The sequence below is a fragment of the Mytilus edulis genome, chromosome 6 (genome assembly GCF_963676685.1).
Source record: "Mytilus edulis chromosome 6, xbMytEdul2.2, whole genome shotgun sequence".
Taxonomy (NCBI): domain Eukaryota; kingdom Metazoa; phylum Mollusca; class Bivalvia; order Mytilida; family Mytilidae; genus Mytilus; species Mytilus edulis.
In genome coordinates this window covers 15,781,458-15,797,825 of record NC_092349.1, presented here as the reverse complement: position 1 = coordinate 15,797,825, position 16,368 = coordinate 15,781,458, and the positions used below count along the sequence as shown (strand labels likewise).

General features: G+C 31.4%; 1 protein-coding gene across 1 annotated transcript; it reads right to left on the bottom strand.

Annotated features, from left to right (window-relative positions):
- Positions 1–276: 276 nt before the first annotated feature.
- On the bottom strand, positions 277–15,235 carry LOC139527227 (protein GUCD1-like). Its single transcript, XM_071322552.1, has 9 exons — positions 15,208–15,235; positions 11,797–11,923; positions 11,266–11,331; positions 9,276–9,375; positions 7,025–7,116; positions 4,410–4,512; positions 3,720–3,777; positions 1,575–1,649; positions 277–391 (listed from the first exon to the last, which is right to left on the bottom strand). Exons 1-9 carry the CDS (start codon positions 15,212–15,214, stop codon positions 300–302), a joined length of 720 nt encoding a protein of 239 aa, XP_071178653.1. The 5' UTR covers positions 15,215–15,235; the 3' UTR covers positions 277–299.
- Between the last annotated feature and the right edge of the window lie 1,133 nt (positions 15,236–16,368).

Here is a 16,368-nt window from a genome sequence, read left to right as displayed (position 1 = left end):
AACATGTGTATCAAGTTGATTGGACTTCAGCTTCATCATAAACTACCTCGACCAAAAACTTTAACCTGAAGCAAACGGACGCACAGACGGACGCACAGACTGACGCACAGACGGACAGACGAACCAACGGAGGCACAGACCAGAAAACATAATGCCCCTCTACTATCGTAGGTGGGGCATAATTACAATTATTATCCTTAACTAATTGATTTAAATATTTTATATCTTAAAGTATTTGAGCAAATTCTTGTGTGGCAATGTGAATAAAATAAAAACTTGATTTACAACATAAATATATTTCATGTATCATTGTATATAAACAAAGTGTCCTCATCTGTTCCATAACTTTTTCTGGCCATGTTAAACTCTGAAATTCTGCTACAACACATATCTGAAAGAAAATTATGTTATTTAGCAGCTAGTTTTTAAACTATAGCATATCAGTACAAGTAAAACACATACTTTTTTAATATGATAGTGTCATACAAGTTTTAATATAGGATACCATACTCATAAAAAACTGACATAAAACATTAACAATTATATCCAGACAATTTTCTATTACTGTAGCTCAACTTTTGAATTGTTTAATCCTGCAAGAGTTAAAATGGTATCAAATAGTAATATGCTGATACTTAATAAATCTTTGTCTGTTATTTCAACTGGATAGCTATTTCATTGGCAATCACCCCACAACTACCTCCTTTTTAATACGATCAACCTTTGATTCAACTTTAAATATTCAATTGGGGGAAGTTTCAAGATATATTTAATTTAGGCCCAAAACCAGACTTTCTTCATTTATCTAAATAAAAACAGTGTCATTTTTGATTTTATAAAAATGGATAATTACCACGTGAATCACTGTTTACATTTACTCGGAAGAAATTGTTCCGAGTATTCCTTATTTTGATTGGTCAATTTGTTACCTGGATACAGGACGCTCTTATATATTTCTTTGTTTCGGGATTCGCAGTACATTTGAAATTTTTCATTGAAATTATTTACCCTCCCACCCGCCGCATACAACTGTGTTAGTTATGAATTTTAATGTATTTTGTGTACTTATTTATAAGATGTGCTTGTGTATACTGTGGCTAGCTCATGTGTTTATTCGAGCTGTTTGGATGAATATATTTATCATTTCTAATGGCTAGACGCTATATTTGCTCTTTAACATTAACTTTACATGTTATATGTGACTGTCAGTGGTACAGTCGAGTGTTTGTCCTGTGCTGTGAAATATATCTGTTTGTCTTGTGTATATATTGTGCCGTAATAAAATTGAGTAACTTTGATTTCTTTTGTGAGAAGCCTGGTAATTAGCTGGCTACCATAAAGAGATTGAAAAGGTCTCATCATATTGAGAAGGTTTGAAGTTGACAATTCATATGAAAAAAGTCACTTTTATTATTTTGAAACATGCAACTGAAGTATGATCAAATCAGATCAATAGAATAATTATTGTGTTTGTGTCTCTCTAAAGGAATGATGATGTTTCTGATACATTATTTCAATACAGCAATAGTGTTTTATAACCAACAGTTGTGTTTGCTGTAGATACATAAATATACCTTTATTATAGGAAGGGTTCTTGTAAAATATTCGATTTTTTTTCCTGTCAAAACCACACAAAACTATGTAATGACCTACAAAATAAATATGGATATCAATAGTGAGCATGTTTTAAAAAAATACATTATGAAGATACATGTATTCAAATCATCAATGCCACTCCTGCCCTTATCACAAAATAATAAATTATATTGAGCTGTTATAATTCAAAAATGTAGGGATGGCAGCATAATTTCTTTTTAATACATTTCTTGAATTGCATGTTGATATTAGAACATAAAATTCACTTTATGAATATCAATATAGTACATTATGCAGCCGCAGACAAAATGTATTTTTATTCCCTTTCCAAGAATCCTAGAAAACTTTGACAAAAATACCCTTACAGGAATTGGCTAGACTGCAGATCAAATTTGTAATCATCTCTTTTCATAGACGATAAGAAAATTTAGACAATAAGTTTCTTTCTTTCTGATGGACAAACTGCATCTAGCAATTACATGACTTGTTTTCATCATGGGAAACACAGGAAATTTTCTGTTTATCCTTTAATGAATAGATAAAAGATAGATGCTATCAGGGGAAAGTCTTACTGTTTTTTTTAATGTGATCTATGCATAATTGAATTTGTGTTATGCAATGTCATCCACAGTGATCACGACATTTCATTCTATATGACAATTTGAGCATATTAATATTATTTTTTTTATCAATTAAGACCTGAATTTTTTTTATTAATCAAGACCTGAATGACAATTTAATCAAATCAAAGAGAAGATTGCTCTGAGGGATATGATTGCCATTGTTTTCATTGATACATGCATGAATTTGTATTTTTTTCAAAAATAATTCAACTGCACGTGTAAAATGCTCGTAAAATGTAATTAAGTAATCTGAAAAGTTATTCAACTTTAAAAATAGCCAATCCTCGATACAAGTATATGAAAAACAAACTTATTGTCTTTTATTTTTGTACTATTAATTCCAAGTTTACTTTCCACAGCAGTCACTGAGAGTGAGAGAAGGTATTTCACTTGGTGCCTTCTCACCTATAGGTATAAAATATATTTTCCTACGTGAATTCTAGGTGGAACCCTATTTCTAACTCTTTAAATATTTATTTTCCTTTGGGTCAGTGGGCTGACTCCTTTCCGTACACATTCCTCTGTTTAAATTGCGATCGGTTTTAATATAATACAATGTCTATCGACAGAACAGGTTAATTTTATCGTAGTCTGACGAAAGTTACTTAAGGAAGGGAGACAATTCGAAGCGGTAATATGGAAGACTCCATTTTGGAGTTACACCTTAAAGTTGTGGAGTGACTGGACTACATTTATTTTTATTTAAATGATGCATATGATTTAAAATTATGCAACAACAATAATCCTCAATAGCAAACAGACATAGAAAGGATCTTGTGAGTTTCAAATTAATCAATAGAGTGGGGAATCCAGAGCAACCGTTCAATCTGATAGCCCTTCAAGTCAAGAAAACTATATGCATGCACATTCTTACCTAGACAAACCATAGACTTGTGATTTGTAGTACGTATATTAAAAGTTAATTAAACGACCTCCATTTCTTTACGGTAGTCCAATATCAAATATCAGTTTCATAATGGTGACATATAAGAAAACTCCACTTCAGTTCTTATATGACAGAAATAGATTTATTGATTGGAATTCAGACAACTCTCACATGTTATCAAAACTGGGGAATTCCCTCTTAAGTGTTTCTAAATTTTATAAACACTAAATATAAATACTGCTTAATTCTGATTTTCCGTGTAACCCCGTGTTGTTAAAAACATGCATACAAGTCAAGGGAAATATCGAAACATGAAGATTATGAGAAGAACATTATAGGACAGTTGTTTAAATTCAATCCTTTTGTTTTTTATACCATTTAAAGCAAGACAATCTCAAGAATATGAGATGTTCCTTGGTGTTTAGAATAAAACAGTTGACATGAGGGCATGGCCCTGAGTCAATGGTATAAGTCTACAGATTGCTTAAAAGCAATCATATCCCAAAAATACAAAAATAAGGACAAAACAAAGGGCTAAGGATTTCAAATCAAAGTCTTTTTTTTTTACACTGTATTTTGTCAGATCCATTTTAACACCCAGACTGTCTACTTACCTTGGTATCTATCACAGCATTTCGTACAGCGTTTTAAACAAGTTAAACAACTGATTCCCTGTAAAAAAAATATAGGGATAACTTTTCATGTTTACTGGGCTGAATGTATTGAATGAAAATCAACCTTTTTGACATCTTTATCATTTTATAGTTTGATGAGCAGAACGACTTTTCAAAAAGATTTTGCAATCATCTGTACTGAGTTTTTATATTCCAAATATTCATAACAGATTGCTAGTTATAAAAATATAAAAAATTTAATAATAAAATTTGACCTAAATGTGCTAATTTTACATTTGCAACTATATCATGCATGCATTGCCTAAACTTTTTTACAAAAAAAATATTTATCCTTTCAGTGTGTCCTGCGTTAGATCCTGCCTGATCAGATAACTACTTCAGGATATTTTGGATTATTTTGTATGTTATTGAAAAAAACCTTTTAAAACTTATTTTATCTCAAGGCTCCTGTTAATTTGACAATATGCACAGAAAATTATGATGGCATTGTAACACATAATACACAAAACATTTTCCTGTGGTATAAATACCTTGATTAACATTCTGAGTCAAAAAAAATTAAAACTTTACAGGGTCAAATACATTAATACCCAAATTGCAATTTCTCTTTCCTTCATTCACACTGAACATACTCTAGATAAAACCAACCAAGCAGAGCATAACACTTACTAGTTTGTCACACCATATACACTCAAGATACGACCAGTCAACCAAAGCAATGACCAGGTTATCTCCCTCTAAATGATTCAAAATCTCATCCACTGGCACACTTCTGGAAAAAAACAAATGTAGTTTATGTAGAGTTAATTTATACTGCTTTAGTACTTTTCTCATAGTTTCTCCCAACTATGCCCTACTATGACATGTATGATTTACGTTATGATTCATGTGAAACTAATTTTTTATTGATTTTGTGGGTTAAATGTTCAACAGAGTACAAATTCAGGCTTGTATGTACACTAAAAAATAGTAAAACTGAAAATCAATATCCACAAAAATACAATATTCCTGAAAACAACGAAAATTAACTTGTGTCCACAAAAATAAATTAATCCACAGTACATATAATAATTAAGAACCTTTGCATATATTTACTTTTTGTTTGAACATCAAACCAATCTCTTACCATAATAATTTACAATCAAAGAATCATTTAAATCTAGTTCAATAGTAGAGAGATAATCTCTAAGGCATGAGGTTGTGGTCCTAAACAATTATTCCAATAAACCTTACATCACATATTGTATTTCTTGTTTCTTTGTAGCACAACTTACTATTTATAAATTTTAATGATACATATTTCTAGGTAAGAATTACTGGTGACTACAGCAACTGGCAACTAAAACAATAATAATGACTAGCTGGCTACAAATCAAACTTTGTTTTAACATGTTTTAACATGTTTTGGATGACTTGTCTTCCATATTATTTATTAATTACTGTAACCTTATAAGCTAGCACATAAAAAGCTTTTAGCATAAGGTTATTTGATAAAAAGATATGTGTGAGGGTAGGATGGGACTTTTAAAATATCCCTACAACCAAGAACCATTTTAACATAGTTTTGCATAATGGTAATAGACACATTCTGAAAAAGACCCATGATCCGCATTCAATAATTTTTCTTCTTTTTCTACCCTCCAACATACATTTAAATGGAATAGCCCTAAATTGAGCAGAGGAACACATTAAAAGTAAAATTGTGTTTTTTACTAGACACAATAGAGGTCAATGCAGAGGTTTCCGCATTAGACAGATGTCTATCAAATACATGTATGTCGATAACTAATAAGTGGAAACTTAATTACAGCCTGTTTGAAGGAGATATCTAATTAATGGCAACTATATATAAAAAATATGTGATGTAGACCGGTATGATTGCCATTGAGACAACTCTCTACCAGAAACAAAATGATGAAGAAGTTAACAACTATAGGTTACTATTTGGCCTTCAATAATGAGCAAAACCCACACATTGAGGTAAGCTATAAGAGGTCCAGACATGAATAAATGCAAAACGTTTCAAATGAAACAAACAGCCTGATTTATGCAATTATGCTAGACATGCAGAAACTAAAATGAACAATAGACTATTGGCATATTTAAACAACTGTTTGCCTTAAATTCTAACATTTTTTGACAGGTTACCTTTTCAGTGGTAGGACATCCTGGTACTTGGTCAAGTAAGAGCAACCAAAATAAGTAAACTTAAACATATAATTGATGTAATTTGAGAGGAAAGTTAACTGTTTTCCAATGATGTTGTTGTGTAAAGAAAATGTAAAGCAGTTAATTTTCCCAAAAAATTGTAAGGATTAAAAGCTTGATTTTACTTCAGATCTCAGTGTTTTCCATTCGGCATTTAAGCCGGGTGTGCCGACCACCTTCTTTTGAAATCCGACCACCTTTCGATTTTAGGAGGTGGTCGGCTTTTTTTTCAAAATCCGGATTTTTTTTCGGTTCCGTACCGATAAAATTTGAATACTAATCCCGCCTTGTTTTCATTGACAAAGATGGCGTCCAATCGTCAAATTTCAATGTTTTCATTAATCAATCGGGGGAAAGAAAGGAAGATGACGATGATGATAAAGAAAATACTAGACCAAATAAGTTAAATAAAATTGATAGTAATGTTGAAGTTAAGGAAATTGAACAAAAATCAACCAAACAACGGAAAAGACACGCAAGTGAAGACAAATATGAGCAAGACTTCAAAATGACTTATAGTCACAGAGGAAGGATACTACTGTTCTGTGTGCCAAAAATACGGCACAAAAGCAAGAAACAGAAGAAACCTGGATCAAAAGGCCTTAAATCCATGCTGATGCATAAAATTGTAAATGAAAGAAGAGATAAAAGAGATAAATTTTTGAAAAATAAAATCAAAGAATATTTGACAATTAATATGACTACTTCTATTTATGGTTGTTCAACTCCATAAAATGTGAATATTATACTAATCTTTATTTCTGTGACCCCCACGTGCACCCACAGTAAATTAAAAAAGGTTGGACATCTAAAAAAAAAACCGACCGGTTGCAAGTTATTTTTTTAAAACACCCACCTTACCTTAGTGAAAAAAGGAAAACACTGGATCTTTACCTGTTTACCGTGCTCTTACTTGACGTGGTACCAGGTATCCTACTACAGAAAATGTAACCTGTCAGAAAATTGTATAATCAGGAGTCAAATGTCAATAATATGAAAATAGTCTATTGAAATAAAGACCAATAAGCCAAATGGTGACTTATAGACATAAATATTTTTCATTATCAATTACAAACCCTTTCTCAACAACTATTCCTTTTGATTCGGCTTCCTGAAACAATGTGTTCACTCTGTTCTCATCTTTTGTAAAGCTTGCCTTGTAAAATGACTATTTAAAAAGAAAATTTTCTTCAATCAATTAATTAAATATAACTAGCAGTTAGGAGTAATACTTATACAAGTGTATTTTTTAACTGGTATAGGTAAATTATTTTGGAGGTAGGGTAAAATTATGTCCATAAAGGTTGGAATTAAGAGTTGTCTTTCTTTAATAATCACCTATTTAAAAGTAGTACAAATTAATCACTAGAAGAAGTCATCTAATTTTAATGTAGCTTTACATATAGAATACTAATGATCCAGGGACTAATTATGTTGCTAAAATTATCAGAACCAACATCTATGTTGATAGGATGACCAGGTCATTTCAGGTGATAACATTGTACTGAATCTAGGATAATGACATAAAAATCACTTGTTTAAGTATCATACCTCAATTTCCTTCCCAAAAATCACTTCTTTATGTATCAATATTTAAATAACCCCCACTAATTTCCACACCCCTGAACAGTAAATTGTTTATGGCAAACAGTAGAATTTTATTACATAATCTGAAAGATGAAACCTTGAACTTTACAGGAAAAATACTCCCACTGCTGGGAAAAATCTATTAAGAAAGTATCATTAGTTCATTATGTAAAGCCAATATTATAGCATTTCTTCAATTAAATTAGAATTTGCAGCTTAATGGTCAACAGCACCAAAGGCATAAACCTTGATACTTAAAAGAAGCAAAAAGTTGATTTTTTAAAATTTTACTAATGAAAAGGTATTATCTAAACCTATGTGTTTAAAATTTTGGTATAACTACAAAATCACAATTTGTGACAAAAATTTCGAATTCGCTACTCAAATTTAAGTGACTTTCCAAAACTTGAGAATTTAATGGTTTTAAATATCTGAAGAAGATTAAGGGGAGTTAATTCAAACCTTGAATATAAAATAAAAATCTTACAAATTTACTTACACAAATAATTAAAAATAACTTGTACATTGTACAAGTATTACCCTTGACTGACAGTACTTGATCAATAATCTATTTAGTTGTACATGAGAATATAAAGAAAAATCAACATAAAATACACTACCATACCAAACAAATATGTCAAATCCATGTGATCAAGAAATAAACAACTCTTATTACAATCCTGCATGAAAGAAAAATGTTCCGCACTTTCCATATATTTTTTGTTTTGTCAGTGAAGTATTAATAAATCACTACCTTTTCTACAATTTACCGTCAATTTCCTTTTTTGAAGTTACCTGATAAAACTTCCTGAATAGGTATGAAAATTTGTTCTTAATTACATGTATAATGGAGCAAACAAAATTCAATCAATTCTGAATTAAGCAGCAATGTTTGTTACTAGCCATATTTATACAAGCTATTTTCAACCAATAGAACTTTAATTATTAAAAGAATCTTTTTTCCAAAGAATTTTCAAAATGTACCGCTGTTTAAAATATGGATAGATGGATGGATGACTGTTTAACACCCAATGGCAAGTTAAATGCTTATTAAAGAAAAACTATTTATGTGGTTCTAATAATAAGAATCCTTCATTGTACTAGACCTACAAGCTGAGCAGGATTTTAATGAAATTCACAAGGTAACAGTCTGCAGGAAGCTATATCACCTTACCTGGACACATTATTCCTACTCAAGGTACCAGCATTTGTTTTTTCTTAAAATTAAATGTGTCTAAACCATGAATTAAAAATGCCTTTCCATATAGAAATAACAGATCTAAAAAATGATTTTGGTTGAAAGTAAGGTCAAGGTTTTGTAAAATTAAATACAAGAATTAGTTTCTTAAATTAATGTGCAGTATTATAATTTGTGAATTGAAGTTTTTATGTTCTTGTGAAATTGTGAAATGATGTATGCATTTTATTATTAGAAAACAAAAATGTCTCCATAGTATAGGGATGCCCCACTCCCACTATCATTTTTGATGTTCAGTGGACCGTAAAATTGGGGTAAAAAATACAATTTGACATTTAAATAAGAAAGGTCATATCATAGGGAACGTACTAAGTTTCAAGTTGATTGGACTTCAGCTTCATCAGAAATACCTTGACCCAAAACTTTAACTTGAGGCGAGACAGACAGATGTACGAACGAAAGGGACTGACGAACAAATGGATCTACAGACTAGAAAACATAATATCCCTCAACTATCTTAAGTGGAGCATAAAAATACCTACAGATGTACCATATCCTTTATCCACTCCAAGTGTGGTTGTCGTTAATCTGTTCTTAATACCATACTTCTGTAAGAGGAAGGCCAAGTCAATTGTCCATACACTAAATATAAAAATAAATTATCAACAAGACAGCTACCTCACAATAAGATAGAATATCTATATGAAAGTCAATTGTCCATACACTAAACATAAAAAGAAATTATCAACAAGACAGCTAACTAAAAAAAAAAAAACATCTATAATTATGAAAGTTAGCTACAGTCGAACCTCATTGTGTCGAAGTCGAAGGGACCGGACCAAAGTATTCGACTCATCCGAGGTTTGACTCATCCGAGGTCTAGTGAATTGTCATGAATTTTGAATGCATGAAATACGGTATGAGATTTGTGTAAACTAGATACAATGAACAGTGTGCCTTTTCCATTCATTCTCCATTTTTGGTCCTTCGTGATAATTAAAAACACAAGTACAGATACAAATCATGCACAAATAAAATCAATAGTCTACACAAATATTTAAAAACGTCAGTCGCTATAAATTATGAAATCACGCGCGGCACAAAATAAGTTCTGAGCGGTCTCTGATGAGGTCGTATGCTTTACATTAAATTATCATGAATTTATTATAATTGTCCTAATCCTTTTATCTATTGAAATTAATGAGTTTTAAATCTAACGATTCAATTATTCTCGGCTTGGGTCATTTAAATTCGTTTCGTTTTTATCTCTGGTGAAAAATGTTCAACACACTAACATTCCGCTTGAACGATCAACAAAAGTGTAAATTAGCGGCCACCATAAACATGTCATTTTAACTGTTATACAAACAAGTATGTTTATTTAGCTTTAATCTCTTTTGAAAATGATTAGTTGACATAAGAAATACATCCGACTTAAATTTTTATCATCATGATCATAAGGTCTGCATCTTTCGAAAATTCTTATTTTCGAAGTTCGAGACATCGGGGTCAATTCACATTAATTTTACTTCGACGGGACTATGAAATTTACTTGACTGAACCGAGTTTTCGAATCATCCGAGTTCGACTCATCAGAGGTTATTATGCATTGATCAAACAGGAAATTTACCAGGACCGCGAAATTACTTCGACTTATCCGAGTTTTCGACACAACCGAGTTCGACACAACGAGGTTCGACTGTATATCTCTGGCCTTGGTTAGTCTTGTATGTTTTTATATTTTTAGTTCAATTATATATTTCTGAGTTTAGTGAGCCTATTTCTTAGTGAATTAGTACCAATCTTTGTTAAGTGGCCAGATGAAGCAATACTCTGGGTACAGGATTTTCTTGCTGTGTTGAAGACCCATTGGTGACCTTGTGATGTTTTCTGATCTTTGGTAGGGTTGTTGTAGACAAATTCCCTGTTTTCATTCTCCATTTGATGAAAACCCATTGATGGCCATTTGCTTTTATCTGCTCTTTGGTCTGGCTGTTGTCTCTATGACAAATTCCCTGTTTTTATTATTGCTATGTGGAAGACCCATTGGTCAATGTTGGTGGTATTAAACTATAATTTTCTCTTTAGTCAGGTTTTTGTCTCCCCATGTTTATACCTCAACATTTACAAAAAAAAGTACAGACTAAGGGAGCTACCATTTGATTTTTATGGGGGGGGGGCTAGGATGAAATTTGAAAAAAATAGGCAGGACAGGAGTTTTGAGTAAAAAAAAAAGTCAGAATGTGACACTTGCAAAAAAAAAAAGTCAGGACGACAATTTAGGTAAAAAAAAGTCAGGATAAACTATAAAAAAAAGGCAGGACCGATTAGAGTGAAAAATAAAAAGGCAGGACAGAGATTACAGCAAAAAAAAAAATGCAGGACAAAATTTTTCATCCTAGTCCCCCCCATAAAAATCAAATGGTAGCTCCCTAACCAGTTGTGAACCTTGAAAGTGTTAAGGCATAGTTTATATCCTAGATGAATAAAATGTTTAGCATATATGAATAATACCGGTATGTGTATATTTACCTATCTCCACAGTCTAAATCTGTATGGTCTTCTTTGTAAATCTTATTGTCATCTATACCTAAATGTCTGTGAAACAAACAAAAAAATAATGTATTTTATGAACTATTGGCTCCAACGCTTGACCTTTAACATTAATTGGGCAACCTTGCGACCTGACATCTTGTTTAAAAGGATCTGTGTCCTTTAACTTAGGTGTAATGTTAAACTTAACCTATGAAAATAGATTTAGTTAGGTTAGGGGAGGGTTGTTTACTCCCACACATTCTGTACATATGTACCTGTCCCTAGTCAGGACCCTGTTATTCAGTGATTGTTTTTTTTATTATTTTTTATCTGTAATTCAGTGGTTTTGGTTTGTTTCTGTGTTACATATTTATTTTTCATCCATTTTATTACTCTTCTGGCCTTAAAGAGGATACACTATGGGTTATTGAATTTGATACTGTGTAATTTTGACATACACATTATTTCATAAGTGCCAACCTAGAGCATGTAGAGTCAGATATTGATCAAAATATACCAGAATCTTACCGTAATACCATACAAACACATGCTAATCCGCAATCCCATGAATATTTCTGTACAAAGGATGGCACATCTATTTCCTTTTTGTTTGAATGAGTTGATTGAGTTGGCTCTGCTACATATACTGTTCTATCTGAAGAAACAATGTGTATGAAGTAGATATATTAAGAATAAATTTTGTTTCCACAGCATGGGACTTTTTTTAAAACTTGTCTGTTCTATCATTAAAATGGTGTGAAGTATTGTTGCTCTTTGATTAAACCGTATAAATACTGCATCATGATTGATTTGATTTTTGGCTTTTCAATGCCACTTTTAAGCATCACAATTGGGTTACTACAGTTATTATAGGTGGAGAAGGACGAAGTTCCAGAGAAAACCCCTGAACTTCGATTGGAAAACTGACAATTCTGGTAAATAAAGATTGCAGTCAAGTGCACTGTACAAGCTGAGTTCAAACGCACATGCTTAGCATTGACCAATTAGTGATTACAGTAGTAGAACTATAGACCACTAAGGCCCCTACTGGGGGAGTACTGCATCATATATAAGATAACTCAAATTTATCCATTTTCTCATTATTGATAGCTATAGGCAATCTCAAGATCTGTTTTCACACTTCTAACTTTAAGACATTTAAATTTAGGTATTTTGAATTTTGAGCCAGAAGGTCTTTGGAGGGAAAAAGAGGGGGTCTTTATTTTGTATCCTTTATTATTTAAGTCATTTTTTCTATTTTTAGGTTATAACTTCCCTTAATACATGTAATTACATTTGCATATAATAAATTAAAGAATCATGAAAAAGAAAGAAATCAAGGCTTATTAGCTCATCATCAGTAAACCAAAGGAAAAAGAAGAGATAATGTATGAAACTATTGTAAGAGTATACTAAAGTGCACACAGAAACGCCACAATAGTTGTAATTTGTAACCATTAAAAATCTGGTGGCAAATTTAACTCCCTATTCCCCATTAGCATTTTCAAAAGTGGTCTGTGCTTTCTCAGGGCACTCCAGCTTCCTCCACCAATAAAAATTGGCTGCCACGAAATAGCCCATAAGTGGCACTTAAAAAAGGTGTAAAAAACAACATTCAATCAATCAATCATTTTCAAAAGTTAGCAGGTCTGTGTGTAACAAATTTTGGTTAGGTTTATGTTGATGAACAATGCTAAATTATAAGATTTCTGAGTTTTCATTGTTATTTGCAATTTAGTCTTTTAGTCATGATGCTGTATACTTTTATTTGATATAATGATCAGGATTTTTTTTTTGCTGCTTACTTTTCTCTCATTTTTTGATGTTTTATGTAAACTAATTATTCATGTACATGTCATTGCTTCAAATATTTGTTTAACATCTTCTACAATATATATATATATGTAAAAATGAATGATAAAAACATAATTTTTAAAGCATTGAATCTTTTATTCAACACGGACAACAAAGAAATCTAAAAATTTATATAATTGATATATTCAATAAAAAAGGTGGTAATTAAAAAAAAAAATATTTGTGCTAAATCATGTAAATTTTTGACACTTAAACAAATAATTTCAACATAAAATCATGAAAATTAACCAACACTTTATTTCATTTTCTCTATGTATTTTTTCTATGTATTTGCAACACATATAAAAATGCTCCTCTGGCTGTGTTGAAGATGAAATCCATTTTTTAACTAACTGTGAAAATTTTAATTTAAATCAGAGAGAGATGATCTCTTTGACTTTGTTTGCCAAAGAATTCCAAATTTTTCTATACTTGATAATCAGAATAAATTTAGTTATTTATTAAACTGTGAAGACAATCAGGTTCTTAATGCTGTTGGTAAATTTATTAAAGTGAATATGAGTTAGTAATTGTATTGTAACTGTATGTTTGTGTCTATGTATCTATGCAAATCAATATTCTTTTTCCTTATTCATGTATGCTCTGTATGCCCCCTCTGGGCCCTTAATTGGAAATAAAATATTCTGTTCTGTTCTGTTCTATACATGTATCATATATACATGTAAAACAATGTAAATGCACCTTCATATCTGATATTTTATTTTATTGTAAAGTTTGCAAAATCAACGGCATAGCACCAGCAATGACCTGTGTACATGTAGCATTTTAAGCATGTTCTTTCAAAATATTTACTATAATCATTCCACTTTCAATGGGTGGTTTGCCTCCCTGAAAACCTCTGCTTAGAATTTATTTGTCATAGACTTTTAGCCATTAAAAATCATATATATATATATTACATGTACATGTATGAAGAACTGTTTCAACTTTTATTTAAGGTAACACAATACAAAGATTTTATAACTTTAACTCCCAAGTTTTAAAAAACTGTAACTTTCTCAATAATGCTTGAAAATTTCTAAAAGTGATAGTTATGGATAGTTAACAGATTACACTTTCAAATTAAGGCAACCCAGGATAAAGGGACTATATGTCCTCATTCATATGCATTGATTATTTTAAAGAAAGGGGGAGTTCCAACCCAAAGAACCCCAACTCCCTAGATCCCCCACTGATTGGGGTGTCTGATCCAAAGGGGTTGTAAAATTAAGAAGATGTCTGAACCAATGGGGTGTCAGAGTATTGGGGCATCATACTAGGGGGTGTTGAACAAATCGGGCTTCGTACAATCGCCAATTGGAACATGGACTACTCCAAATAATTATGACGTCTTGACGAAGTAAGGCGTCAAAGAAAAAAAATTATAATAGCCTTTCAAGACGTCATAATTATTTGTTTTTTTAGGGGTTCGTATGGATAGTAAACCCGGCAATTGTAGGTGGCACGGTAGTATTTGCATTCCAGAATTTAGGTTGCTCTTTTGTGTACCCTACTTAGGTAAATGTATCTAAACAGTGTGATTGGACAAAAAATACACTATCAAATGAACATACTTTCCCAAACTGAGGGATGAATCAGGTGTAGAAAAATATGAAATAATTTTACAAACAGATGAAAATGAATTTTTGAGAATTTTTTTTAATTTTGTATTCACTGCACCATAAAATACCTAAAAGTACTAGTGGCCTTAGGTTTTTAAAAATAGCAAAAAAAGTAAACGGTCATGATACATTCATTTTTGAATAGTAAAATGAAAGTACTTCAGTTAACTGTGAATGTAGAATTTTTTGCAGTGTTAGAAAGTGGTGAAAATTCTAAAAAGGCTATCATTATCCCTTATGGGCCAGGAAATACTACCGTGCCACCTGTAACAAATGTGTAACAAGCCCCTGTGGTCCTTGCTTGGAAATTGATATGTCAACATGATCAAAATTCAAAGTTTGACCATTAAGTATGAAATTTTAATTAGAAATTTACATGTAATCTCTAAAAATAATCATTAAAGTTTGTTATCGGAACGTAGGACAACGTTAAATTTTTGAAAACATAATTTTGTTTGTTTACCATTCATTCCAAGGGAGGTAATTATATAAATATTGTTTTAGAAAATCATATCGGAACGCAACGGGTTTCCGGATATGTTAGTATCACGTGTTTAGTAGGAGTTAATAATATCCCCAATGAAAAAATGTCCACCGGATACATTTTCATAGTTAATACTGTCCATGGACAAATGTATGAAAAAGTGTCCATGAACATGGATAGTTCAAAAAATTATGACGTCTTGAAAGCCTATTATAATATTTTTCTTTGACGCCTTACTTCGACGGTATATATTCATGTTTCGCATTTATTCTTAGTAGATAAAGGCAGATGTGGTGTGAGTGTCAATGAGACAACTCTCCATCCAAATAACAATTTAAAAAAGTAAACCATTATAGGTTAAAGTACGGCCTTCAACACGGAGCCTTGGCTCACACCGAACAACAAGCTATAAAGGGCCCCAAAATTACTAGTATAAAACCATTCAAACGGGAAAACCAACGGTCTAATCTATATAAACAAAACGAGAAACGAGAAACGCGTATATATATTACATAAACAAACGACAACTACTGTACATCAGATTCCTGACTTAGGACAGGTGCAAACATTTGCAGCGGGATTAAACGTTTTAATGGATCCAAACCTTCTCCCTTTTTCTGAAACAATAGCATAACATCACAACATAGAAAAACATACGATAAAATATCAATTGGCAGACTTAACTCAATCAAAAAACGTATGATTACACAATGAACGAATAAATTTGATCTGCGATATCTGAATACAAATGCACAGTTAAATAAATATTAGAGACAAACATTCATGACCAAAAAGCTGACAAACAAATTCAAACACACTGAGAAATATTTAACCAATCAATGTTCACTATAGAAAAAAACCGGTTTTTTATAATCTTAGTGTTCAGTATTGATTGTCATTTGTTTGTCCCTTTCCCATGTTTGTCTCAGTTTGTACATTTATTGCCCTACTTTATGACTATTGTTTTAGTGTGAATTTAATTTGTAAATTTATTTCAAAATTTTGTTTTAAGCTTGAGTTTTTATTCAAGAGGGTATTCTTAGGAAAGCTATATAACTAAATGTAACAGGAGACGGTTTAACCTCTGTATTTTTCTATGTATAAAATATCTTTCTTTTATTAACTCTGTGTTTCATTTGT

Coding starts and splice junctions, on each gene's coding strand:
- LOC139527227 (XM_071322552.1), bottom strand. Junction 7,117..9,275: donor ATAAAGGATATGGTACATCT/GTAGGTATTTTT, acceptor CTTTTTAAATAG/TCATTTTACAAGGCAAGCTT. Junction 1,650..3,719: donor ATGCTGTGATAGATACCAAG/GTAAGTAGACAG, acceptor TTTATTTTGTAG/GTCATTACATAGTTTTGTGT.